The sequence below is a fragment of the Paramormyrops kingsleyae genome, chromosome 15 (assembly GCF_048594095.1).
Source record: "Paramormyrops kingsleyae isolate MSU_618 chromosome 15, PKINGS_0.4, whole genome shotgun sequence".
NCBI lineage: Eukaryota > Metazoa > Chordata > Actinopteri > Osteoglossiformes > Mormyridae > Paramormyrops > Paramormyrops kingsleyae.
The window spans coordinates 14,434,742-14,462,278 of NC_132811.1; the positions used below are offsets into that span (position 1 = coordinate 14,434,742).

The 27,537-nt window shown below is 41.3% G+C and overlaps 1 protein-coding gene across 1 annotated transcript in view; it reads right to left on the reverse strand.

Annotated features, from left to right (window-relative positions):
• The window catches only part of hmcn1 (hemicentin 1), a 103,967-nt gene that overhangs the window by 74,116 nt on the left and 2,314 nt on the right, over positions 1 to 27,537 (reverse strand). The window contains exons 3-4 of the mRNA XM_072699844.1: positions 16,887 to 17,106; positions 13,578 to 13,781 (exon numbers count right to left, since the gene is read on the reverse strand). Of these exons, the coding sequence (XP_072555945.1) occupies positions 13,578 to 13,781; positions 16,887 to 17,106 (424 nt within the window). The remainder of the gene's footprint in view (positions 1 to 13,577; positions 13,782 to 16,886; positions 17,107 to 27,537) is intronic.

The window sequence follows — 27,537 nt, forward strand, 5'->3', positions numbered from 1 at the left end:
ACTTTCCCATGAGACTTATATGAGCATGAACATAACTGATCTCTTGAAGCGAAATGTAACCTTGCATTCAGCGGACAAAAGCTGACAATCGTGCAGGCATTCTGTGAAGTCACACATTTAAGGGTCCTCATAAAACACAAATCTGGCTGCAGCTGCCGGTGGCTGAGGTTATAAAGGCTTCTACCTCGTTACCTCATACGGCCATTTCCCCTCGCGTCATCCTTGCGGCTCAGGTGTTGCTTTCATGGCAGCAGCATCTTTCAGTGATTAAAAGGCCGGAAAAGCGTGGTGGTGACCTCATGCTTCATTTCTACATCCCATTCTCATCCAGTAGTTTCGGCAGTAGATACTTAGTTCTTATTTTAATAGACGTCTAAGTACTTATAGTGATATTTTTAGTAATTTTGTTGGGCAGATGAGATGACATCATTCAACCAGCTGCAGTAAATCCTCAAACTACGTAAACAGGCGAATATGAGGTTCTGAGAAGAGGTTTTGGACAGGACATGGGTTTCTCGTGAGCAGTCAGTACTAGTAAGTTGCCAACAGGCTAATGCCTTAATTCCTAATTAAAGTTTTTCAAAAGACTTTCATCACATACAGTACATATGTCTATGATCTGAAGGTCATGGGCTCAAAACCCATTTTGACGTTACTTTTTATTTATTTAGCAGATGCTTTTTATCCGAAGCCACATACATTTTTGAGAAAACAGGGTCACAGTTCCTGGAACATTTGGGTGTTCAGGACCTTGCTCAAGTCTGACCCGGCTTTCTCAGTCGTACATCGCTTTGGATGAAAACATCTGCAAAATAAATAAAATGCGTAATTATTATGCGCAACAATTAATGCAATATAACATCGTAAGAAGGGGTGAGGTATGGATGTCCCAGGGCTTCAGTAAAAACAGACCCAGACCCAGAGTGCTTCCCTCCCACTGTCCATCCTTCCGAGACCTGAAGCACGTTTCGCTATCTGGTTTCTCTCTCGTGTTGACAAAGCAAACTCATCTTTAGATCTCCCAATCCTTTTTGGTTCAACCCAACACCACCCCCCAAATAAATCCCCAGTTCTTTCTTCCCATCCCCATTCCATTTGGTTCCGCTCACCAACCTGACCAGAGCAAGCCTAACATTAACTCCAGGTGTCAAAAAAACCATCGTTGAAAACTCTCGTACAGCTCGTACAGTACCAAAAAAAAAAAAATGAATTCCCCAAAAACTCAGCCATCCCCACCTCCTAACTGATGCAAATGTAGCATTCTGACTTGCCAGCTACTTACTGGGAAATTACCCCTAAAATAAACAATACATGCATGACAGGAATCAAAACTCTTATTCCACTGGTCATTAAACTCTCTCAGCATCATTTAATGCAGTTTTTATTTTTTTTATAAATCTATGATAAATGTATAATATTTTTTATAATACCAGCTCCCAGCCAAGTTCGACATCATTACTGTACCCAACCTGCTCAGCTACTTGTCTAAAATAATTATTTTTCTTCATTTTCAGACCTGTCGACACAAATTAAAATTAGTAGACGATTCATTTAAAAAAAGGCACGTTAACCATATTATATGATGTATGATGATCCAAGGAATGTCTTTTCAAATGCACCCATTTGTAGCTACAGCAAAACTCAAAGTCGTGCAATGTTTGAACAATCTAAGGCTCTTTAGAATGAACTGACAGGAGACGTACTTGGCCACGGCAAACAGAGCTGCTCCTGAATGAAGCCAGGGCGTTTTTCATGTGGAGAATTTTGCCAAATTTTCTTTTTTTCTTTCTGTCAGTAAAGTTGAAATATATAAGGAACAGAGAGTACTGCATGGTTTCCTCTCTGAACGGGCCAGTCTCACTGCATATAACCTTCTCTCTGCGATTCTGCAGCAATCTGTAACATTTATTACATAACACATTTTTTCCTGACATGAATTCCACCTCCAAATCCATCTCTTTTTGGTAATTGCTAATCCAGGATACAGGTGTGGTGACTCTGGAGCCCATCCGAGGAAGCACAGAACACAAGGTAGCCTGCACACTGCATGACACAGAATACGGGCTATTTAGAGTCAACAGTTCACTTAATCACATGCTTTTGGACAATGAGAGAAAACACCTGGAGAGAACCTGTGCAAACACAGAGAGAACATGGGATAGGATCTGAATCCACAAGCCATAAGGTTTGAGCCCACTGAACCTGCTCTGCGACTGATATAGAGTGATATTTGTTGCTAACCTATAGGGTATTTGTTCATACATGTGTGTTACGTGATGTTTGTTTCAAGGAGTGAACTGTTTGTCATACACAGAATCCTGCCCACAGCTAATTCTGATCATGAATGAGGACCGTTTTTTGGATCTGCATACCTGCGTTCTCAATAGCCTACTCTACCCACAAATTTACATAAATACCTGTGTTCTCAATAGCCTACTCTACCCACACATCTACATAAATACCTGCGTTCTCAATAGCCTACTCTACCCACACATCTACATATGTAACACATATTTCTGTTTGTTAATATGTCATGTCTTGTCTCTTAAACTCATGTCCTCTTTCCACAGTGCTGGAGTTAGACAATCCTGCATTTTACTGCACATTGTGGTGAGTATAATTGGTCAAGTGACAAATAAAACTTTGAAACTTTGAAACTTTGAAAGGACCAACTGTGGAAAAAAAAGGTATTAAAACATGCATTTGTTCAGTTCCCTTGTGAGGTTACAAAGGAAATTTTAGTGCTTTTCCTTTATGAACGATGATGAACAACAAAATGGGGTAAACAGGAACACATGCTTGAACTCAGCTAAAAATAATGCTTAGAAGTTTTCATGAGGGAATCAAAAACTAAAAGATGCCAAATGTTTATCAGTTTACAGCATTATACTAGACAGCCTGCTTTGTTGAAGCGAAACCCAACAGGAACAAATAAAATGCATTTTTGGTAATTTTGTTCATGCAGCGCCTATCTGAGGTAATATGCTAAATTACCTTGCCCACACAAATCACACGAAGCTAAATGCTAACAGGGACGCAAACGGAATGTAACTCGCCAGGGTCCCTTCCAGCAAAATCTGAACTTGGACGTCGGGTTAAGCTATTTCACTGGGAATGGCGTCTCTGCTCCTTGCCCTTGGCAGGATTACTGGGGAATTGCAGGCCTATGGGGGGGGGGAGTATTCAATATTATTATAATGTATTCCTGACAGTCTTGGGGGGGTCAACATTCCCCAGTCAACATTGGGTTGAAATGTCAGGAAATTCCAAGGTTGTGTCTTGAGGCACTGGAGCAGTCTGGGAAACCAATACAGCATGTTCTGCATGTCACAGGTGAAGCAGCTTATGAAGCTGGGGACGTGCTCAAATTAATGGTTCAGAACATTTGAGTTCAAGTTTTTTTGACCCCTGCCCCTGGGGGTGCCACCCCCCGCACCACAACATTTTACACTCATCACATTCAATAATTAAGTCATTTGTTGAAACTGGGCAAACTATAGATCCAGGAACAATGAATCAAAGGCTCCTTCCCAACAGCTCAATGGGAAGTCCTCAGCTTCTTCATTCCAAAGGTTTGCAAGCCCCACTGCTTTAACGACTTTAATCACCAGAGTCTTTCCACCATTATTCAACATCATTGCTTCCCTTTTCGATTAAAAACCCCCTTTCCTGCCTTTGCTTTATCAAGTTTCTCCTGGTGCTTTTTCCCGCCCCTTGATACTGTCACTTTCTTGCTTATTGGCATCCTGTTCAAGTTGGACATTCATGCTACTTCCACCGTTTATCATTATATTTTCTTTACCTCACTGAGCTTAAAATTTATGCCTAAACCTGGAAACCTGTTCTGAGCCGCCGGGCTTTAGAACGTGGGATCTCTGGTGTAGTTCAGAGACCTATGCATAACCATCTGCTACAGTCACATTTGAGATGGAAAACTGCTCCTGTACCACAGACAAGTAACTTATTGGCTTTGCTGACATCCCAGGCATTACTTATATTTATCTCTCCTTAACATGTTCACCCCGTGAGCCTGACCAGGATAAGCAGTTAGAAGATGGATTGATGGATGAATGAAGAACTTCTTGCAGCTCTCTTCCAGACAAACCTCAGCAATAAGGAATCCATCAAGAAGAACAATGGCTAACGCCAACCCAATCCTAGTGGAGATGATCACCTCAGTGTAGATGGAGATGATCGATAGTTCAGAACTAGTTGAAGCCAAAGAAGACTGCATTGTTATGTCATATGACAGCAGAGCTGAGTCAAACACTAGTAAAACACCCTAGGTCTGGGTACAGAGGCAAAACCTTTCAGGAATACTGGAAACCTCTGCGGTCCAGAGGGATTCTTCTGGGGGGGAGGGGGTGTAATGCTTCAGTAATAAGAGAAAATAAACCTTTGCTATGTGCACTCGTTACTCAGCTTGCTTCTTCAGCCAGGGTGGTCCTGGCCAGAAAATATGCGTTTGGATCTTCTGCACGTGTGGCACGTTTATGGTCGAAGCAGGTCAACGCACTACAGATTGGTCCAGGTTTACCTCGTCCCACACACAGTCGTCAACGACATGATACAATGTGAATGTGGCAAAAGATACCAGACTCGCTACATGCGAATGCAATCCTGTTCCTTGGCTCGACTGTGACATAATAAAATCCAAGCAAATTTCAGAATCATCACATGATTACACTGACAAAAGAAATGGTTCAGACGCGATAACCAAACATCTCGCTGTGTCTTTGTGGGCTTGCATTTGCCACTGTCCGCGGAGACATCTCAATTTGCGAGTCCTCATGCAGTCATGCCGCGACTGCCTCCGTGTCCAGCAAGGAAGCAGCTGACATCCTGACCGCTAACGGTGGCCAAGAATAATCACTAGAGCTGCGTTTCTGAACACGTAGGACGAGAAGAAAGAAATGAAGCGGTTATCAGTGGTGACCCTGAACCCAGATGGAGCAGGAGCAGTCCTGATCCGATTGAAAGGCCCCCCTGCATCTGCCCCCCTACTAGAAAGCATTTTTCTTGTACAATAATGACCTGATTCCCCCACCCTCATCACTCGTGCATTTCTAATCCAGGTGTCCTCCAGTTTTGGGTTGGAGTGGGGGTAATAGACCTAACCTGACAATCTTTTTAGCCTCTGTTGACCTGGATCCATGGTGAATTAACTTATGATGCCAAAAAGCTTGGTCAACAGGCCAATGGGGATAGCGTTGGACCTGAAGCAAGCTGGACCGGTACAGATTTGGTCATCCAAGGACGCCAACTTCACCCACGGATCTCTGCCCATTTCCATGACTTCAGTGCACTGAATTAGATTATATAGTCTTACCTTTAAGACGTACTGAGGGGGTTCTGCTTTCATAAACATTAACATTATTGGAACAATGTGCAGTATAATTCTGCTTATTAAATTAAGCACTAGTGGTTCTGTAGAACTAAGTACAGCTAATTAATGACCTGAAGGTTGGTGGTTCAGTTGCCATGGAGGTTCTTCCTGATGCAAATGCGCCAATAAAATACAGTTTACTTTGGATGCTGATATTATATAAAAATCAGCATAATACCAGCATCATAGTTATGTATGTATTGTACTCTATATGACCCTTATATGCTATAAATTTCATATGCCAATTTATATGCTATAAATTAACAGCGTATTTTTGGAACCAGGAACGCTGTGACCCACTCTTTCCTACCAGAGACATTTCACGTTAATTTAACTCGACCATAACGTAAGTTGCCCAGACCGCAGATCTTCCACACCACACCTTGGCTATGACTGTGACAGCAGAAAACCACTAATGGCAGATTTGGCAGCAAACGGCTGCTCTGCAGGCCACACCCTTTGCTCTCTGCAGACGTCTGCGACGGAAACTCTTGAGTTCTGTGACAAAAAAATTAATTAATAAGGCCACCAGTGACCACTAAACAACGAGCAATCATTCAATTTGTCCTCTGTGCCTGGTATAGAAAGATTATCCAGGCCACACGCAATCCACAGTGCTGATGTTACTGTACAAAAAAACACGGTAATAAAAGAGGGTTTGCAGTGAACAAGAGCTGGAGCTGTGACGACCCAGAGGCCCCATCTAAGCAAAGTGGATGGATTAGCCCTGAGGAAAAAAGCCAAAAGCCGCCCATTTTAGCAGAGATCACAGAAGGCTGCCTATACTTTGGCTTAATTTGGAGGGACTACCTCCATGGCGCCGGGGTCCGCCGGGGTCCGCCGGGGTCCGCCGGGGTCCGCCGCGTGCTACATTCCGACATAGGATCAGCTTCACAGACATGCCAGTGACGGTCAGAGCCGTGTTCGGATTGGAGGAGCCACTTCCTTCAGGTTGGAGTGACATTGGAAACATTGGTGCAGCTCACTATAAGCAGAGACACACACAATACACAACCTACTGGCGTTTCATACTCTCAAAACAAAGTTCCTTCTGAGTGCCGACTTGAAATGATGCTTTATATGCCATCTGTGCAAGTATATCAGGATGTAATCACGTACATACAGGTGAGAGAGGGTCAGAGCCCCTTCAGAAATTCATCTATTTTGCAATTTTCAGGGGGGTTAAGAACGTCACTCAAGAGCCAAATGGGATTCAAACTGGTGACCTTCACAGGGACCGAACCCACTGAGCCAATCCATCTTCACTGTCGCCTTTCTCTGAATCTGACATCATAATTTGCATGTCACACCTTCCTGGTTGGTTGGCATCTTCTGCCAGAAAAGTCCTCCTGAACTCCACAGATAACCCCCAGCATTCCTAGATGAGCATACCAGCAAAGGGCTATGCTGATGTTGTTCTGACAGATGACAGTGGTAACAACCGCCCCCCCCCCCCCCCCACCCCAGCATAAATGACCCCCTGCTTGGCTGCCGGACACTCAAACGGCTATGTGAATGAACGACGCAGGAATGCAGCCGCCAGTATAAACAAAGTGGACAGCGATGGCTGATAGAGAGGTTGGCCTGGAGGGGGGAGGATAGGGGACATAAAAGCGGAATGCAAATTGAAAACTTCTGCCTTCCATGTCCCTTTTCCAAGTGCGTAGGGTGGCTGCCATGCTTTTGAAGACCAAAGAAATACATATATATGAAACATCGTATCCGGAAGGCCCACCAGTGAGCTGCGAACGACAAGTCACAACGAGATTATTATGTGGGTTAAAACACAGCTGCGTGACAGTAGAAAAAAAAAGCAAATAGAAACTGCAAAATAGATTTATAAAAAGTCAATTTCCTCTGGGATAGCCAACGGGGAGCTGGAAGACAGAACAGGGGCCGTTATTACAACTGCTCGAAATTAACAGGCTTGGACAGTGAAACACCTCCAGCTGCCTCTGGGCTCTGACACAGAGACCAACTGACACGGAAAAAGCCGAGAGACTAAGCATGACGAGCGAAGACGGCTTCTCTCGCGGTTCCAGCTACTCTTGCAATCCTACTACCTAGAGAATACCCTGCTGCATGATGTTAATTGAGTTCCTTCCCATCCATAAAATTTGCACATCTCTGGTCCTCTGGCCAAACCCTTCTTGCACATCCTTAGCCTCCTTGCATATTGGCTGCTGCTATGTTCATTTGCCATAAACATGCATATGTCTATACTCAATTTGTACCATGATTTTTTGTATTTATTTGAGAACATGGCAGTACTTAAACTTCCACATTGTATATTTTTAAAATAGTTATTTACTGACTGTAATCTGCATTATTACTCATAATTAAATCCATTTTATTTAATCCATTTAAATCTTATTTTTACATTTTTTTTTTTATTTTATTATTTTTCCCATGTTTGTGAATAAATGCACCGTTATCGCCAGGGAAACTCTTAGTGCATGCAGGGGAACCCGGCCAATAAAGTTAATTCTGATTATAATTAGTAAATAGTGGATAGATGAGAAAGAGGGATGATTGTCATCCAGAAACTAACCGGAACCCTTCGCAGAAAGCCGGAAAACAGCACAGCGGAAGCATCCGGAGGCCACTGCACATCAGCAAAACACACTGGCTCAACTGATGACACACGGGCTACTCGCCGCGACAGGACAGCGCTCGTTAAAGCCCCATTTCCGAAAACCACCAATGGGTTTCCTCGGGGCCCCCCATGAAGCATGTGAGTGGGACAGCCTGCCCCCCCGCCCCCATATAGCAGCCCCAAGCAGTGTCTGCCTGGCTTCTAAAAGCCTTGATTAACACTTTACATTTACCAAAACCATTGCTTTCTCTTGCTTGCTCTGTCCTCTGGGGAATTTTCCATGTTTGGAGCTCTCCTCCAAAAAGGAAAACATTCAAACCTTCCAGTCAGGCAAAAATAATACAGATAAAGTTTAATGTAGAACTCAACATGAAGTTTATGGGTCTCCCTGTACCCTGTCGCAGACGGGCAGTGCGGTTCGGGACAGCTGACAGAGGGGTGCCCCCCCCCGCCGCATGCTGGAAGTCGTTCACGGCGGCTCAGGAAATGTTTGGCGGTGCGTGACCCTCCCTGGGGAAGTCCAGGTTCAGCTCAGCGAAATACCAGACGTCTCACGCCCACCAGAAAGACTGCAGCGACTTCCTCTCCTCCAGCTACGTAATTCAAACAACGTGGCTGGACGCAGCAGCGACTGACTAACCCACAAGAAAAGGGGAAAAATGACAGGTCACAGTGCAATCTCTCACCGAGCAGAACCATACAAGCTTCAGGTTTTCTGTCTCAAGGCCTTTGAAGCACCTATTTTTCAATGACTCGATCCATGGTTGTTCAGTCAACTCCTTGACTGAAAAGCAGCCCATGATCAAAGTATATTCAAATGCTGTAACTCCAGCCTTGCATTAAGTTTCAGAAGCAACAACAATTCTGTACTTTTGTGTAATGTCCTTAATGCATGCATTGCATGAGATAATCACTGCAATGCAATTTGTTTGAATAATACCAGGAAACCCACAACTATATGTAGGGCAAATTGTGACACTTCTTCTGGTTGAAACATGCGTCACGATGGTGGGGGGGATTGGATGGTATTTGGGGGGGGGGGGGGGGGTTTCATGTTTAGCAAAGGAGGAAACAATCATGAGGAAACAAGACAGGTGTGAGGTCAAAAGAGAGAGTAACCAGGTCTGGGTGTATGTTGCTTAGACAAAACAAGACTAAGACTATATTATATTCCTGGTGATTTGGTACAGGTGACTGAATGGGTTGGTCACATACTTTTGCCTGTCTCATCTCACACACAAGTGTTATGATGCACAACACAAGAATAGCTAACTGAAATACTGCACGTAGACGCAGAGCAGGGTTTCAGGGGGGAACTCAAACCCCCCCATTCGGTTTGTAGAGACTGTGCTTGTCTCTGTAGCACATACCGTGCAATACACTCAGAGCAAGGACAGGATTATCAGCAAATCTATGGGATCAAGAAGTTTGTTCTGTATGTCGATTATGGTGATTGAACCAGCTTCAGATTTCAGAGGAAGTTCCACCATAAGGGTCTTCATGATTTCAAGCACACAGCTTATGACACTGGCTATGTGGTAATTTTAACATTCCCTATATCCTGAAAAAGTGACACTTTTATTCTGAACCTCCATTCCAAACTTTCCCAGCCTGAACCTCCAAATTATACTGCACAAAGGCTTCTAGAGCTTGACTTGAAAATGCTTTAAAATGAGCTTCAATGTATCATGTCTTTGCAAACTTTTTGTTCTCCATCACAAGCCTCTTTGTCTCTGTGCAAAAGCTTGAGCGTTTCAACCACACACCTCAAAGCTTATGTTCAGTACTCTTTGCGAATGCTGACATCTCCACGCTGGTAGAACAATGCCTCATTAAAGCAGATCTTCCAATGATGTAACTGGAAGATGCTCATGAAGGAATGACCATCTGTTTCTAATGAAATTATGAAGAGACAATACAAAAGAGGGAAGCACATAACCAAAGAAACACCAAAGCTTTAACAAAAAGACGTTTTAGGAAAAGATGGCAAAATTAAATGGTAAAAATTAAAGGCTATTTTAATATCTTGATCAAGCCACATACAGTAAAGCACGAGAGACATAATTACTCTTGACCGAGCTGCTTTTACCTTTTCCAGTTATTTTCTTTCCTTGAATTCCTGCATAATAGTATCATGACTTTGTTCTGGGCGATTGCAGGACCCTTGTAATCTGACAAGGCAGGCAGCTGAGACAAATGTTTGAAACCTGAAGTTTTACAAAGAAGCACAGTGAGCCTTTGAACACGCACTAGGTTTAAAAAGCACCCATTGACACATCCCATGTCATTTCAAGACCTTTATTTCACCACTTAAATACAGGGTGCCGTGCACACCTTTGGAGCTGATAGCTAAGATGAGGATTAAATGACAGATGAGAGAAAAAAAAGCACCACTTCAACTCTGAGCTAATTGCCTTGCTAAAGAACGCTGCACTGAAGAAATTAAACTTTTTTTTTTTCGATGTGACGAGCTTTGTTGTTCATGCTTTGGAGCGATTGCTCACGTCCACAAAATTAAATGGATTCCCTGCAAATGCATGGCAACAGTAACATACTTTTAGAGTAAGAAATATATAATAAACAATAGTTTCATACACAATGTGACTCCACAAGACCTTTTTCATGTTTGCCTTCAGAGGAGCAACATCAGCGAAGAATTGTATTGGCTCTGGGTTATTCCCCTCCAGCTGCCAGATGTGCTGCCACAGGTTACATTCAAAGTGGTGTTTCAATTGCCGATTGTTGGACACTGTGCTGCCTTTTGTTATACGTACAGTAACTAATATAGATTTTCTTTTCTGCTAATAATTTTCCATGCAAATTTTCTTCGGCCATATTCTTTGTGACTAAGCACAGAAGTGTATCAATCAATGAATGCAACTAAACAGACCGGTGGACTGGTGGCCTGGTATATTGCCCAAAACAATAACATCATTGTACAGCTTTGGATAGTTTGGTGCTTAGTTTCTGAGAACCATAATGGTTCAAATTATGCAATGGTCTGCATTTACGATCCCTGGTCCTCCCCGGGGACAATGACAGCACGCTAACCTATGGATGCACTTATATTATCTGAAACTATACCTTCTGAATCCCTGCAGGGGGCGTTTCAAGCTGTTGAAAAAACAGGCTAAATCAAATTTACCCAGGGCTTGACTCTTTTTATTTCTCAATAGCCCTGGCATAGGGGCAAGGTGTAAAATACTCAGTGCTAGGGGTGAAATACTTGGGGCTAGGCTTAAAATACTTGGGGCTAGGCATAAAATACTCGGGGCTAGGCGTAAAAAACTCGGGGCCATAGCCCGAGTGATCGGACCTAATGACCCCTATGCCCTGTACTTCAGCCATAGCTTTTGAATCCTTGTGCCAGTGCTGTGTAATCATAGCAACTGAAAAAAAATCATTGCTGGTTATATTTTTTAGACAAAAGGATACCTTGTGAGTGTACAGTAAGTCCTCAGCCCCCTGAACCCAGTGTTTACTGTCTAACGCTCCAAAGTAAATACCATGTGGATTCACTGGATTCAAAGCAGGCCAAATAAAACAGGGCTACTTCCTTATGAATGGAAAATGGGGTAGAAATATTTCCCCCCTTTTGAAATAAAACACTTCAAGAAGTAGGACTATTTTCAAGAGTCTGAGTCAGTTTTGTACATACCTGCAATATAGCCCACTAAATCAGCCATGTGAGCATCCGGCTAACACACCCTCGAAAGGTTTGATCAGGTTTGAATCCTCTTATAGAAAAACACCCGCTAGAGATTCCGGACCCCATGAAAGCTGATCACGTTGGGCCCCCACCCAGACCAATCCAAATACGTGACCCGGGGCCCTTGGCATCGCCCTACCGGCAACATTGACCTTGAACTGCAGGTATAACACACCAGTTATTTGTTGGGGGGAGGGGGGGGTGGCACCTTTCTAAGGCCACATTTTATATGCATTGTTAAAGCGTACCTGTATACCTATGTTTTCTTTTAGTCTCTTTTAATAAGTTTTAATTAGTGTCTTTTAATAAGACTACTAAAATGTTATTATACATCTTATACATCTGCTACTTGAACCTACAAAAAACTCCCAGATATATAGAGTATTATACGATTTCATCTAACACATGAACAGAACATAAGCTGTTTTTTTTTTTTTTTTTCGCATGGCAGCCAAATAAACTTTGTGTCACTTCAGAATCCCTTAAAGAATTCACCACGCCGACATCAACACCAAAAGCAACCACACACATCTGGAATGCTGATCTGCGGAACCTTTGAAGAGCATCCTCCCTCTACGGAACCCTTTCTCTTTTTTTGTCAGAAATCTCCATCTTCAGTGGATGGTCGTTTGAAATATTATCCAGATACTGTCTTTTGAAAGAGATTCCGAAGAGGTCTGAGGATATGATGGAAAGTCTATTCAGCTGGCGATGTTTAAAAACAGAAAACAAGTCTGTTCCAGGTTCTTTCTAAGGATGCTGCACAGCGGAAGGACCCCGTTTTCCACTGCTGACTCTTTCCCTAACCAATCGTTTTCTTGGCCGCAGTTTTCTTTCCACCTCAGTTTAAAAAAAAAAACATAACCGTTGTGCATGTCCCGTATGACAGATGCGAGAATAATGAGCTCCTTCGTCTCGATTTTTACTCTAAGTGACACAACATTCGGGTTTGGCCAGCTAAATTCGTTTACAGTGTGCTGCTGTAACGTAAGGCGAATGCTTTGTCCATTTATCTATCATTACAATTGATTAGTACATATGCATGTGCTGTCAGCTGTTCGGAAAAACGCTCCTTGACAAACTGTGACAAGTCATTGGCTTAACTTTACTTCAGCAGATCTAAGATCCACTGAACTGCAGTTGCAGTGCCGCTACACTTACAATACAACCGATCATCAAGATCTTACGCTCCATGTTTTCTATACCCGCAAAGTAATGTAAATACTAATGTACTTTGTGTATGCTAGTCAATATTGATATAAAATACCTAAGCAATATATAAGTACATCTTAGTCGATTTGTGTGAGCGAGAGATTAGTGTAACATCTGGGGTAAGAATGCTTTGAAATCAATGGATCACTGAGTCACAACAAACCAACACATTTCTCACCTCGTGACACGTATGCGTGGCTTTATCTCAAAATCTCGTTACTCTTGTTTTATTAACCAAACGGTTAATATTTGCTTTCCAGCACAGCTGCTGGGGGATGTTATTTTCTTATTAACGATAACCAAGGCGGCACAAACCCTGTCATGTTTCGAGGAGTCGTAGTAATATTGGGAAATGTATCCTTACAGGAAAAACTTAAGACATTTTTTTATATCTTGTGAGCATGCAGAAACAAATAGTCTGGTTCATTAAGACTGTCGTCCATTCATTGGGCTCAACAATACAAGCACTTCTGCGGAAACAAAACGGGGCGCCACTTAATACAGTTAGAAAGGGCTATACTTCAGAATTGCTGTATCATTTATAAAAAAAGAACACTCAGCATCATCAACATAATAAACGCATCATCTACACTATAGATATAATTTCTGCATTATGGTGCTATTTTAACAATGTACTCTCACTTGGATGCACTGCAGGAGGAAGAAATTCTTACCTGGGTCATGGAAGGGGACCAAGGCGAAGTTGTACAGAGTTTTTTTCGGTCTGTTAAGCGACGTCTCCAGAATCTTAGATGCTCCCTCTATTACTTGCACCAGATCGTCGTACATGGAACCGGTGACATCAAAGACGAAGGCCAAGGTTGAAGCTCCTTCAGGGATGTCCTCCTTTGTCCCCCCGTCGTTGGACTCCTGGGCAGCTGACAAAACAAGGAGCAACACCAGCGTACACAAACGCAAAGGTACACTGCCCATTTTCTGGCCACCGATCTGGGATATCTGCCCGTTTATCTAAAATGGCTCTCCGCTTTTTAATCTCAAGAGATGCGTCGAGGCAACGAGAAAGACATTTGGTTTAAAAGAAGCGAGCAAAACCCTCGCAGAGGAAAAGCCCACTGGTTCGGAGCAGAGATGCTGTCCCTGCGCCTCCGTGTCTCTTTGCTTCTACCCGAAGTTAGAAGGAGGTACCAGCCGAGGTGTTACAGTACCGGCCCTCGACTCAGCGAAGAAAGCAAATTGATCCCTTCAACAGAGTCGCTGTTCTCTGATTGGAGCAGGACGATAAGTTGCAAGACGTGATGCATTTGTACTGAAACTACCCAAGTATCACACAAAAATAATGAAAACGTTGTAACACACAATGTAAACTTGTCTCAATAATATGCAGGAGTGAAAAAAATAACTATGAAAAAAATTACAAATTTTGTGGTATATTTAATAATTGTGTCTGCGACAGACATTGCATTTATAAATATAATCAGAATTACTAAAGGGGAGGATCAAATTTTTTCACATGTTATTGTTCCCAAATAATGCTATACATGATACTACGTATGAAGCAAAAATAATAATGAATAAATAACATGAATAAATCATACTCTTTCTACCAAGTAACAATACTAAAGTTGTACTATTTGGGCTTAACTTGAATAGGCTGGCTCCCCTACTCGCTTCACATTGTTGATACACTAACGCCCTCTACCGGTCATATGAGAAACATCAAATTAAACATTTATTTTTACACTTGGCGAAAGAGACATATTCTGTTTGTATTATGCGATTTATTATAAAATATAAACCGTATGGATGTATAATGAAAAGGTTCAATAAAACCTTTTAAAAACTTTTTTTAAATAACCATTTTAAAGTATGCAACATTAAGGGATCTATTCATTTACAGGTATTCCCTGGGTAGTTTTGATAAAGCCATCTTCAAAAAACATTTTAGACGGCAATCCAGGAAAAAAAAAACAGTAATCGTTATACTTGTTCGAACACAAGATGAAGAGCAGTACACCCATGAGATTAATCATGACTACGTGACTGTGGTTCTATCCTTTAATTAAAGGCACAAGGGTCATTGAGCTAATTAGAGCTGCAAGCCTTTAGAAAGGCGTTATGGAGATGTTTCTCACAGCAGTAATAAAGTGAGCGTCATAAAGACGTTATCTTATAGGCTAAACGTACACTATTAACTTTACTGTTTTCCGCCCTTAACGAGGACAGTCAATGATCTTTCAGCTACAACTAAACCATAAAATATGATGATTAAAAGCATGCTTTTCAGAATAATTAGGGACCCCCGACTGGACACATCGTTCTGTGATTTTCCCCAACTTTGTTAATTTTTCAGCGCACAAATGTACATTTTTTCAGATGCACAAAAATGTGTAAATGAGATGAGTGGGAAACCTAAAAAAAAAAGCTTGATTGCAAGCAAGGAGTCTTGAAAACAAATTCATCCATGCTTCCGTGGTACCAAACACCCCAGGCAGCACTGCTAAGATATTTCTGGCAGCTGATTCATGTAAGAGCATGTTAGTCCTATGAATAGCTTTCTATAGTAACAGGAAAGATTGTGTTTCCAAATGCAATAAAAAAAAGTTTTCTTTTTTTTTCATGTCGGCTTTCCTCTGTGGCTCATTAATTCTCAATATGTACTCATCCATTAAATTGTAGATATTTACTCTTTGATTACAAGTACGCATTTCTGGGCAGGCTCTGCATAAAATTAAGTTTGGTGTATGACTAGAAAATGGAAATAAGAAAAACACTTTGTGATTCGTTAATGAAATGTAATAATACAACCTTTAACTATTAACAGCTATATTTAAATAATTACGGAACAAGAGTTCTAATTTAACAAATGCTGCACTCCGTTGATTTAAAACCTAATTTAAATGCTCACACAGAATTATTTTTAATGTTTCTAAAACATTCAAGTCAACATTTCTACGAAATAAAACAAATTCGGGATATTCTGACGTCCTTTGTTCTTTTGTATTTCGTTAAGAATTAAGGATGACCATATTTTGCTTATAAAAACAGTCAGCTGGGTGCAGGAGGCAAAGAGGGGCGTCAAAGCAACGCAAATATGCACGAAGAAAATGTGACAATAGAAAGCAAACGTCAGCATGAAACAAATTGAAATCCCGGACATTTCAGGCATGTAGGTCCCAAAAAGAAGACAAGTACGGGAAAATGAGGAGGTTTGGTCACCCTACACAGTCAGAAAAAAAGTATCGATTTGTACATTTGAGGGCACAATTACCTGTCACTGTGGCTGTACCCTCAAGGGTCTGCTAATTATACCCTAGCTGTAGGTAAATGTGCCCTTTAAGGTACAGAAATGGACTCTGAGGAACCCTTTTGTACCATTGGGGGTATATTAATGTTGTTTGTACCTTGTGGTACAAAACTGTACCAGGGCTATACTCTTCCTTCTGACAGTGTACCTTAATGGAATTTAACAGCAAAATCAGATGTGTGTGACATTTTAATAATGTGGTACCTATTCGTTTAAGAATATATTTCTTAGAGTTTTAGCTATGTTTGTAGGCGTTGTTTTGCTTTGTGGTTCAAAAGGAACAAGGGCTGCCGCCTTTCAGCTGCACCTACCAGCTGATTCCAGAAGAGGGCATTATGTTACAGTTCCGGACACAACGAAGTTTGCGGCGCTGTATGTGCGCCCAAAGTTAAATAACTTAAATTGCAAGCGCATATTTGAGAATTTAGGAACGAATAAATACTTCTAATACTTAATTAATTATCATTATAGTAGGCTATCAAAATGCAAACGGGAAATCTAGATTTATAAGTAGATCTACCCATATAGGTTTCATTACAGTACCTGATTCGTTGCCTGGGGGTACATCAACCAAATTTACAAATTAGGTTAATTGTGAAACTGTAGTCTTACAAGTAATGTGGGATTCTTTTACTCACCTCTGACAGGTGTTGTGTTACAGCGCTTTGTGTACTTCTAATGGTACGTGTTGCCTATTATATATATAAGAGGTAGTCACCTGAAATGGTTTTCCAACAGTCTTGAAGGAGTTCCCAGAGGTGTTTAGCACTTGTTGGCCCCTTTGCCTTCACTCTGCGGTCCAGCTCACCCCAAACCATCTCGATTGGGTTCAGGTCCGGTGACTGTGGAGGCCAGGTCATCTGCCGCAGCACTCCATCACTCTCCTTCTTGGTCAAATAGCCCTTACACAGCCTGGAGGTGTGTTTGGGGTCATTGTCCTGTTGAAAAATAAATGATCGTCCAACTAAACGCAAACCCCATTGATAAAGCAAGAAATTCCACTAATTAACCCTGATAAGGCACACCTGTGAAGTGAAAACCATTGCAGGTGACTACCTCTTGAAGCTCATCGAGAGAATGCCAAGAGTGTGCAAAGCAGTAATCAGAGCAAAGGGTGGCTATTTTGAAGAAACTAGAATATAAAACATGTTTTCAGTTATTTCACCTTTTTTGTTAAGTACATAACTCCACATGTGTTCATTCATAGTTTTGATGCCTTCAGTGAGAATCTACCCATGTAAATGGTCATGAAAATAAAAAAAACACATTGAATGAGAAGGTGTGTCCAAACTTTTGGCCTGTACTGTATATGGACTCAGCCTGTGAATTCAATCAAAAAACTGAAAATGCCGAAAGTCTTGTCTTTAGGGTTATGTCTATAGAAATGAGAGTCTTCACAATAATAGGAATATATGAACTCTCTCTTTATGTGTGTGTGTGTGTGTGTGTGATGTACTGTATATATTTATATATTACATTGGTTATTTTGATGTCGTAGAAACCATTTTCACTCCTCAAGGACAAACTCAATTTTATAAAAATCCTTCACTGCTATTAAACAGCTAAAAATGGCAAAAGTCTTGTATTTTGTTTGGTTACCTATGGTTAAGATGGGCTGGTGGGGATTAATGGCTTTCTCCTTAACCCTAACCCTGACACCACAGAGTGACTTTCTGCAATGTAAACAAGCCAACTACGTGATTCAGCTTCTTTAATATAAAACAGTCTCTCACTGGGACATTGGGTGTGATTGTCTTTGTTTTTCACGCTACTGTCAGTGGTCTGGCTTTGTTCGATGACATCAGTATTGGGGACAAGGGCTTTGAACCACAAAAAGGCGTGAGACCATGACATTCTGCGAAGACAACAGCATTATATCCCTTCTGATGGCTCTGAATGTCCTTTAAGCCCTGAATTATGAACAATCTGTCCTCAGCAAAGCCTTTTTCATTGCTCCTGAAATGCTGAGCCTCGTCTAATTTGCTCTAGAAGTTTATAGGCCAGTTTTATGTCAATATAAGCAGTCAAATTTTGAAGTTTTATCAATTTTGGTAGCATCTTCCAAAAAGAACAAATGCAAGCACTGGAAGTCTGGTACAACCCTTATTTTTTGTTTTATTATTATTATTATTATTATTATTATTACTACTACTACCAAGAATACTTCTGATAATAAATCATCATCATCATTATAATCATATTTTACATTTATATCTTTGAGAAAGCAGGACCAGCAAGACCCTGGAGCAATTTGATTTTAGCATTTGTACAAGTGTGAGCTCAAGTGCATAGGAATCAGTTACTTTTCACATAGGCATAGTCCAACCTTCAGAGCCGCACACCGCCCCTGACCACCGCTGACCACCCTTGACCACCGCTGACCACCCCTGACCACCACTGACCACCCCTGACCACCCCTGTTCCTTGAAAGCATACCTGGATGCACACTTACAGGCCTGCCACATTAAAGAAACACCAGGATTCACATTGTCTCTGCTACCGAGGGGGCTTGCTTGTAAATCATTACCAAAGAACTGCTGTTACACAGGAAAAAGCAGAATTGTTTTGATGGTGTGAATTGTCAGCGTGGTTTTTAGCCCCTGCAATGTTAGGTCACAAAAAGCAGTATTAAACACTGTGATTCAGACCCTAATAGGTCCTCATGTTTTGCAATAAGTGCTGGCTTTAAGTACCATAGAAGAGCGTATCATTGGAACCATAAAGCAAAAACAGAGCATTTACAGAGCACTGATGTGGAATCATAGCTGTGGTAGGAAATCATATCACCCAGGGAAAACATCCAACATGGGGAAAGGCTGTACAAACTGCACACGCTCACAAGCCAGGAAGTAACAGACAGCAGGGACACCAACCGGTCCATTGTGCTGCACGTGACAGCAGTTACTTTAATTATGTAAAATTACGATTTTTAGTGAGTCAGCCTGGACTTTGTATTTAAAATGGCCAATGCATAATAATACAGATGTTATGCAAATAACTTTACAATAAGGTATTACTTAGTATGGTAGTAAATTGTCTTTGACGCGAGATGCTTCAATATCCTCTAGAGGGCAGCGGTTGTTACTTTGGCTATGTTACAAATGAGATCATTTTTAAATACAGAGCTGGAGAGTAAACTCAGAAATCAGCCTTGTAGTTATTAGTACTAAACTTACTACTTTGTTATGAAGTTACAATTCTGTTTCTTCATTGTGACTTCAAATGAAGTGCATAGAATTAGTAAACATTACGTTGGGCTTCTCATATATAATATTTAACTGGAGATTTGTAAGGTTGGGATCTCATCATTATGAGGCTTTGTGTACCGATTACTGATTATCTTCAATTGCTGTATCCAGCCATTTATTGCGAAATTCACAACTAGCCGCATATCTGTCACTGATTTGTTTGTGCAGCTACATCCAACATTCCATTCTCACCTTGGAAAAAAATACTTTATGTAGATGGCACCTCCTGAAATCTGGATAATTATACAGTCAGCCACAAACAAAGATTTCTTTCCATATGGAAAAAACTTAGACTAATAATGTATGTATGTATGTAATGATTGTATTAGTCTCTCAAAAATTTGACAGTATTGCTTCGGTTTATTGACAACTTAGGGCATTAGTTTATGTAAGGGCTCATAAGGTTCCACGTACCACTGCATCTCGTTGGGGCTGAGCTCAGGACTTTTCAGCCATCCAGTTGTAGTTTTGCAGGTGATCTTGGAAACGCTGTCCAGTCACATGTCTCAGTTTCAGCCACGCTTCAGCTCTTGGACAGGAGGCCTCACATTTGCCTCTAGAATGTACTCTTTGCTATAAAGAGGAGCTTGTGGTCAACTCCCTGAGTGCAAAGTGTCCAGGTCCCTTGGCTGCCAAACAAGCATAACTCATTACCCCTCCACCAGAATGCTTGATGGTTGGTATGAGGTGCTTGTGATTTTCACCAAACATGTGTATGATAACCAAGCATCTCTATTTTTGTGTTGTCTGTCCAAAGGTCACTGTCCCCAAACAAGGATTAGACAATTTTAAAATTATTTACTGATATATTAACACATCACTCTGTATATACACTCCATGGGCAAAAGTAATAGGACACACCTCTCAATCATTGAATTCTGGTGTTTCATTCAGACCCATTGCCACAGGTGTAGAAAATCAAGCACCTGGTCATACAGTCAGGTTTATGTACATTGTGACAGAATGGGTCCTTTTGAAGAAGTCAGTGAATTCAAGCATGGGACTGTCATAGTTCTAGAAATTGTATCATTGCTAGATACTCCACAGTCAATTGCAAATGGTGTTACTGCAAAGTGGAAGCGTTTAGGAACAACAGAAACTAAGCCATGAAGTGGCAGACCATGTAAACAGAGCGGGGTCATTGAGTGCTGAGGTGCATAGGGCATAAAAGTCACCAACGCTCTGTTGACTCAATTACTGAGTTCCAAATTTCCTCTGGCATTAACTCCAGCACAAAAACTGTGCACTGGGAGCTTCATGGAATGGGCTTCCATGGCTGAGCAGCTGCATGTAAGACTCACATCACTAAGCACAATGCCAAGCATCAGATGGAGTGCTGGACTCTGGAGAAGTGGAAACATGTTCTGTGGAGTGATGAATCACACTTCTCTGTCTGGAAGTCTGGTGGATGAGTCTGGGTTTGGCGGATGCCAGGAGAACATTACCTGCCTGACTGCATTGTGTCAGCTGTAAAGTTTGGTGGGGGAGGTAATGGTATGGGGTTGTTTTTCAGGGGTTGGGGAAGGTCCCTTAGCTCCAGTGAAGGGAACTCTAAATGCTTCTGCATACCAGGACATTTTGGACAATCCTATGCTTCCAACTATGTGCGAACAGTTTGTGGAAGGTCCTTTCCAGTTCCAGCATGACTGTGCCCCAGTGCACAAAGCGAGGTCCGTAAAGACATGGTTGGGTGAGTTTGGTGTAGAAGAACTTGACTGGCCTGCACAGAACCCTGAGACATGTGCGCATGCACACACACACACACACACAGGTTTGTAATTATATCTTTGTGGGGACTCTCCATTCATTTCTATGGGGAAAACTCTAATCCCAACATGATGACCTTAACCCCTACCCAGGCCCTAACCTTAAGCATAAGTCACCAAACAAAATGCAAGACTTTTGGCATTTTTAGTTTTTTGATTGCATTCACAGATTTTTGTAGGGATCTGAGAAATTGTCCCCACAACATTCAAATAATAGGTTTTTATCAAATTGTGGGGAACATTTGGACAGTGATCCTAACACACAGACACGCGCACACACACACACACACCCTATGGACATGTGATATACTATTGGATCTGATACTTTAGTTGCATCCCTATAGGAACTTCAAATTTATCAAACCATCCATCCATCTTCTAAAGGCATATCCTTTACATAACTCATGTATCATACTATACAGTACAAGCAAAATGTTTTTAGTGCAAAAGAGACACTCGCCATACAGCTTTGGGTTTAAGGAAGGAAGTCAGAGACAGGGTGGGTGAAGTGTCAGCCTTTACCTTTGCAGTAAAATCAGAGTACAAAGCTTATTGCCATGCTCACTCAAGCAGCCGCCCTCTCTTAAAGTGACAGGCCAAAATGCTGATTCAAAGAGACTCGCATAATACCACCCTTTCTGCGGAAACAAGGACTGAAACTGAAAATACTATCCGTTGCCCATCTGTGGACAGATCCCGGTTGTTTGTGGGTGGGTAACAGGGCTTCCTGTAGGGCCATAATCCACTAAACTGTGTTTGTATTCTCTTACATGACTGCAACTTCCTGTTCTGGGAGATCCCATGATGCTCCTGGGTTTGTACTCATGCATGGAGACTTGCGTGCAATGCAGTCTGGGATATTCTCCACAGTTTCGTCCTATGCTGGTTGGGCTTTTATCTGCCAAAAGATATACAGCCCCCTCCACAATTATTGGCACCCCTTGTAAGATTTGTATAAAAGGTTAGAAAAAATCCACCTTTTGGTGAAGCAGCTTCATGTCACACTGAAAAATTGAGGAAAATCCAACCTTCCATTAACATAAATTTATTCCAAGAAAAAAAATCCTTCATCAAGAAATAATTATCTTTAACAAAAACACATGTGCCACGATTATTGGCACCCCTGGAAATTATAGTGAAGCATGTTTCCCCTGTAAATTGTACATCTTTGAGTTGAGTGGCATGAATAGGAACCTTCAAGCTATAATCCATGACTTCCTGGTTAACAGGGATACAAACATGAGGTGACACAGAGCCCAAATGCCCTTAGTTATCCATCAACATGGGAAAGATAAGAGAACATACAGACCAAATGAGGGAGAAGTGTGTTGGCCTTCATAAGTCAGGGAATGGGTATTAAAAAATAGCTACTCGCCTTAAAATGCCCATTTATACTGTTAAGAGATTCTACTGTTTTACTGGAAGAGGACCCAAGTTAATTTTTTCCCTTATGTACAGTGAGGAAGATCGTAAGAGAGGCAAAAAATCCCCAAGGATGACTGTTGGTGAATTGTATGACCAAGTAAAATCTTGGGGTTATCACGTCTCTGAAAAAACTATCAGACGCCCCCTTCATGCTGACAGATTATTTGGAAGGTTTGCAAGAAAAAGCTTTTTTCTGTCAGTTAACCACCAACATAAGCACCTGGAGTTTGCAAAACACTACTACAACTTTGACTGGAAGCAAATTCAACAGTCTGATGAAACAAAAATGAAGCTTTTTGGCAATAAACACAAGGTGGGTTTGGTGTAAAAAGAAGGATGGCTATAATGAAATTAACCTAATCCCAAATGCAAAATACGGTGGAGGTTCTGTGATGTTGTGGTGCTGTTTTTCCTCCAAAGATCCTGGAAACCTCGTTAGGGTACCTGGCATTATGGACTCCATGAAATACCAGGACATTTTAAATCAAAATTTGGCTGCCTCTGCCAGGAAACAAAATCTGGGCCTTCACTGGATCTTCCAGCAGGACAGTGATCCTAAGCACATGTCCAAATCAACACAAAGATGGTTAGCTGACCACAGAATCAAGCTACTGCCATGGCCATCTCAGTCCCCTGACCTGAACCCCATTGAAAACCTGTGGGCTGAGCTGAAGAGGAGAGTGTACAGGAGAGGACCGAGGACCCTGGGTGACCTGGAGAGATTCTGTAAAGAGGAATGGTCTCAGATGCCCTGTTCTGTATTCTCCAACCTTATAATATGTTATAGGAGAAGACTCAGTGCTGTTATGCTGGCAAAGGGAGGCTGTGCAAAGTATTAAAAGCAGGGGTGCCATTAATCGTAGCACATGTGTTTTTGTTGAAAATAATTATTTCTTGATGTTTTTCTTTCAATAAATTTATTTTAAGGAAAGGTTGGATTTTTTCTCATTTTGTCAGTGTGATATGATACTACTTCACCAAAAGATGGATTTTTACTAACCCTTTTTACAAATCTTTAGAAGGGTGGTGTATGTATTTTACTTTTTCTTTTATATTGAGCTATTTTAAATTAGGACGGTATCAGTTATGTGATTTTTTATGCATATCCATTAAAATTATTTTGCACTTAAACTGAACAAGCAATTCAGTGACATGTTCTCCTTTTGGTATTCGTTGGTATTCGTAGAAGATCCCCTCTGAGACAATGGATCAATCAATTAAAGAGGTTAGTTTCTGAATACAAACCAGACAAAACTGAAAGACAAAAGGCCATAAAGCCTCCACAAACTCAGTTTAATTATTCTACACCCACATAAACTCATTTGAGAATAACTTGATGAACACTGTTCCGCACATGAAGCCCGTCTCATACATTCTGACAACATGACACAGACAAATCACTCTTGGGAATAATCTTCTCATATTTCCTTTGTTTCCAGGCTATTTTTGCTTTATATCCACTTGAGTGGTTTCAATCAAAAACCAGCTGGCGTCTTTTTGATCGTAGGGTGTGGGTTTTCATTGTGAGAGAAGTTTGGTGGGATGTGAGTTTAATATGTCTTTGTGTGGCCCCTGTCTGAGTGTGATAAGGTGACATCATTTAATGAACACATGAACTGAAAGCGGCCCAAAATTATTGCATGCAATAACAAGGCAGAAAGCTCTACAGAAAGTGTGTGTGACTGTCTGGTGGAAGTGGGCAATATTGATTCTGCCTGTGTGGCACCGTGAATATGCCCATGTAGAGCCATTATTTGCTTCATTTTAATTTGAACCTGTAATACATTAATCAGTCCAAACTTGAAAAAATATATATATTCTTGCCAAGAGGCCGAGCGGGAAATGCAGAGAAATCCGTCCTGTGTGAACGGGACATGGACCATGAATTTGTCAGCAAGAAAAAAACCACGTAACCCCAAGATGAGGAAACAAGGCCCAGTGCAGACTGAAGTCCAGCCGGAGATGTAACTCTGCTAGGGTCGGTCAGTGGGTCACGAGCTGGGAAAGGGCAGGAGACCAGCAGAACTAGCTGCTCTGTTGCTTGCCTTTAGGTATTCTGCAATACAATACGTCTGCATAAGCTAATCAGTGTGGCTTGTTTTCTTATATATATATATTTCGCAAGGCTTACAGTTTCCAAAGGTTACAGAGTGGAAAATTACTCAATCTTCTTATAATCCCTACTTAAAATATTTAATTATTGATTTATGGTAGGAAATGTAAAACTGGACATTGCCTGGACATTCTCTGATACAAAGAGCATGTAAACTTCCTTACAAAAGAATAAGCCATACAGTGTTCTGTGGGGGGGGGGGGGGCTTCTGGGTATTCAGAACACAGTGACAGTAACGGCTGTTTCCTGTGTAAGATTAATTTGGGAAAAGTGGTAGCTTCATTAACATGACTTTTCTTGTTTGGCTATCACATGATGTGACTTGAGAGATTAAAGACTGAACAAATCAGAAGTGGCATGAATGTAAAAATAGGCTTTCTTGTTCATGGGAGCGAGACTGATGAACATCTACATCTAGGTGAAATACATGTTTGATCATGCTGTGTGCCCTTGTAGATAAGTACATTTGAGTTGGAGCTGTTCTTCAGATAACAAGAAGACAAAGTGCAAAAATTCTTTATCAGTCGAGAATAATGAATTTCACATTTTTAAATCTTTGCTGCTTCAACAGAAATATATCTATTGGATTATAAAGGGAACATAATGTACAGGCTTGAGCCATAAGACTACCAGCTGTTATCTTTGACGTGCAAATGTAGCATTATTAATACATTTACTGATTACAGTGTTATTCTGTGCCTTAGTAATGTCAATAGTTCCACATTGTTCAATGGACAAATTCGTGCATGAAATTATGCCAATCCATATTCCTAGTCAGGGCTGTGGATAGGATAGGACAGGACAGAACAGGACAAGACAGGATAGGATAGGATGGGATGGGATGGGATGGGATGGGACAGGATAGGATGGGATGGGATGGGATGGGATGGGGTGGGATGGGATGGGATGGGATAGGATGGGATGGGATAGGATGGGATGGGATGGGATAGGATAGGATAGCATAGGATAGGATGGGATGGGATGGGACGGGATAGGATAGGATAGGATGGGATGGGACGGGACAGGATAGGATGGGATGGGGTGGGATGGGATGGGATGGGATGGGATAGGATGGGATGGGATGGGATGGGATAGGATAGGATAGGATGGGATGGGATAGGATGGGATAGGATAGGATAGGATAGCATAGGATAGGGTTGGATAGCATAGGATAGGGTATGATAGCATAGGATAGGGTATGATAGCATAGGATAGGGTAGAGTGTGGCTCAGCAATTAGTACCCTGTGTCTGTCAATGGGAGGTTGATAGTCTGAATCTCAGCGCCAGCAGACTGAGGCTGCACTTAGGTGCCTGAGCAGGGCCCTTAACCCCCAGCTCCAGGGCTGCCGCTTGCTGCTGACTCTATGCTGTGACCCCCAAGCTTGACCTTGTCTGTGTGTCTCATGGAGAGCAATATGGGGTAAGCAAAAAAAAAGACTTTGCCCATGGGGATGAATTAAGTATCTCTATTCTAAATGGCCAGCTTATTTTTTAATAATACTAAATGCCAACAGGAAGTACAGACATCATGTTGATTATTCATGCTCATTAAGAGTCGTGGTAGCCAGTGCAAATTACTTCAGTGCTGTGATTTAAATGGTTACAGGTAACATTAAGTGAAATTGGAAACAACGTAATATAATGACATAAACGGTTACAGCTAACATAAAGTAAAATTGGAAACAATGTAATATAATGATATAAATTCCAGTATTTTCTTCGTAAGACCTGAAAATCCTCCCTTTCTTACCATGCATGTAGTGATGTGCCTATTAAAGGAATAGCTTTTTGGGTGGCACCAGTTTCATTCTTCAATAGATGGTCTGCTTTCCCTTCAACGCGTCTTTTTTCTCCACAAAGCAAGGACTTATTTTTCTGTATCCTTTGTTGGCATTCTTGGCGTTGTTACTTTTTGTTTGTTTTGTTTTACATTTCTTTAGAGAGGTAATTCCATGAGGGAAATGGTAGGCTTTTTGCCTGCTACATGGGAGGGCAGTGCTCAGTGTACCAATGTTCATTATTTTGGCTCTAGTCTATCTCAAAAGTTATTAATGCTTGTTCTGTTCTGGGGGGTATTTCACGAAGCAGGATATCTCAGATGTAGCTAAGACTACCGTAAATCTAACAAGTTATCCAGCTAAGCAAGAAATCCTGCTTTGTGAAATACCACCTACTGGTTACCTTCTTTTGTTTCTGTCTATTACACAACATCCCGTCCCTAGACAAAGAGGCTGAGGCTGACGTCAGTCTGGTGTTCCCGTGGCTGACGCAAAGCACGAAAGATAAAGAAACAGGTATCGTAGATAACCTTATAGGGATTACCTTAATGGACGCTTTCATTCTCCATTTACTATGTGGAAAAAATAAAAAATGCAACAAAACAGTACGTGTTTGTACGATATTAAAATGCTGTTTGATGTACGATGGGACTGCTGTGGTGTTTATTTATTTTAATCATACAAATGATTATCTAGTATAGAACTTATCGAAGGTCTGTGTGGTAGTTTAACTGCCTACTGCGATTTTGATAGAAGTTCATCATCAGTCAACAACATTCATTATTTCTGCTTGTTTCAGAGTGATTTTCCATGTCTGTAAAACCTTCTTAATGTAATACGTAGTTATTAATTCAGACTGAGAATTTTTCTAGCAATTTGGGTGAAATTGTCCACATCATCGTACGTTTATAGAAAATCATTCCGACATGCCCACATTTAGGATAAAGATGGGTACTAAAATAATGGCTTTGTAATCTAATATTGGAGCTGATTTGTAGGTTATGGTTAAGCACATTACAGGGACCAAAAGAAGTGAAC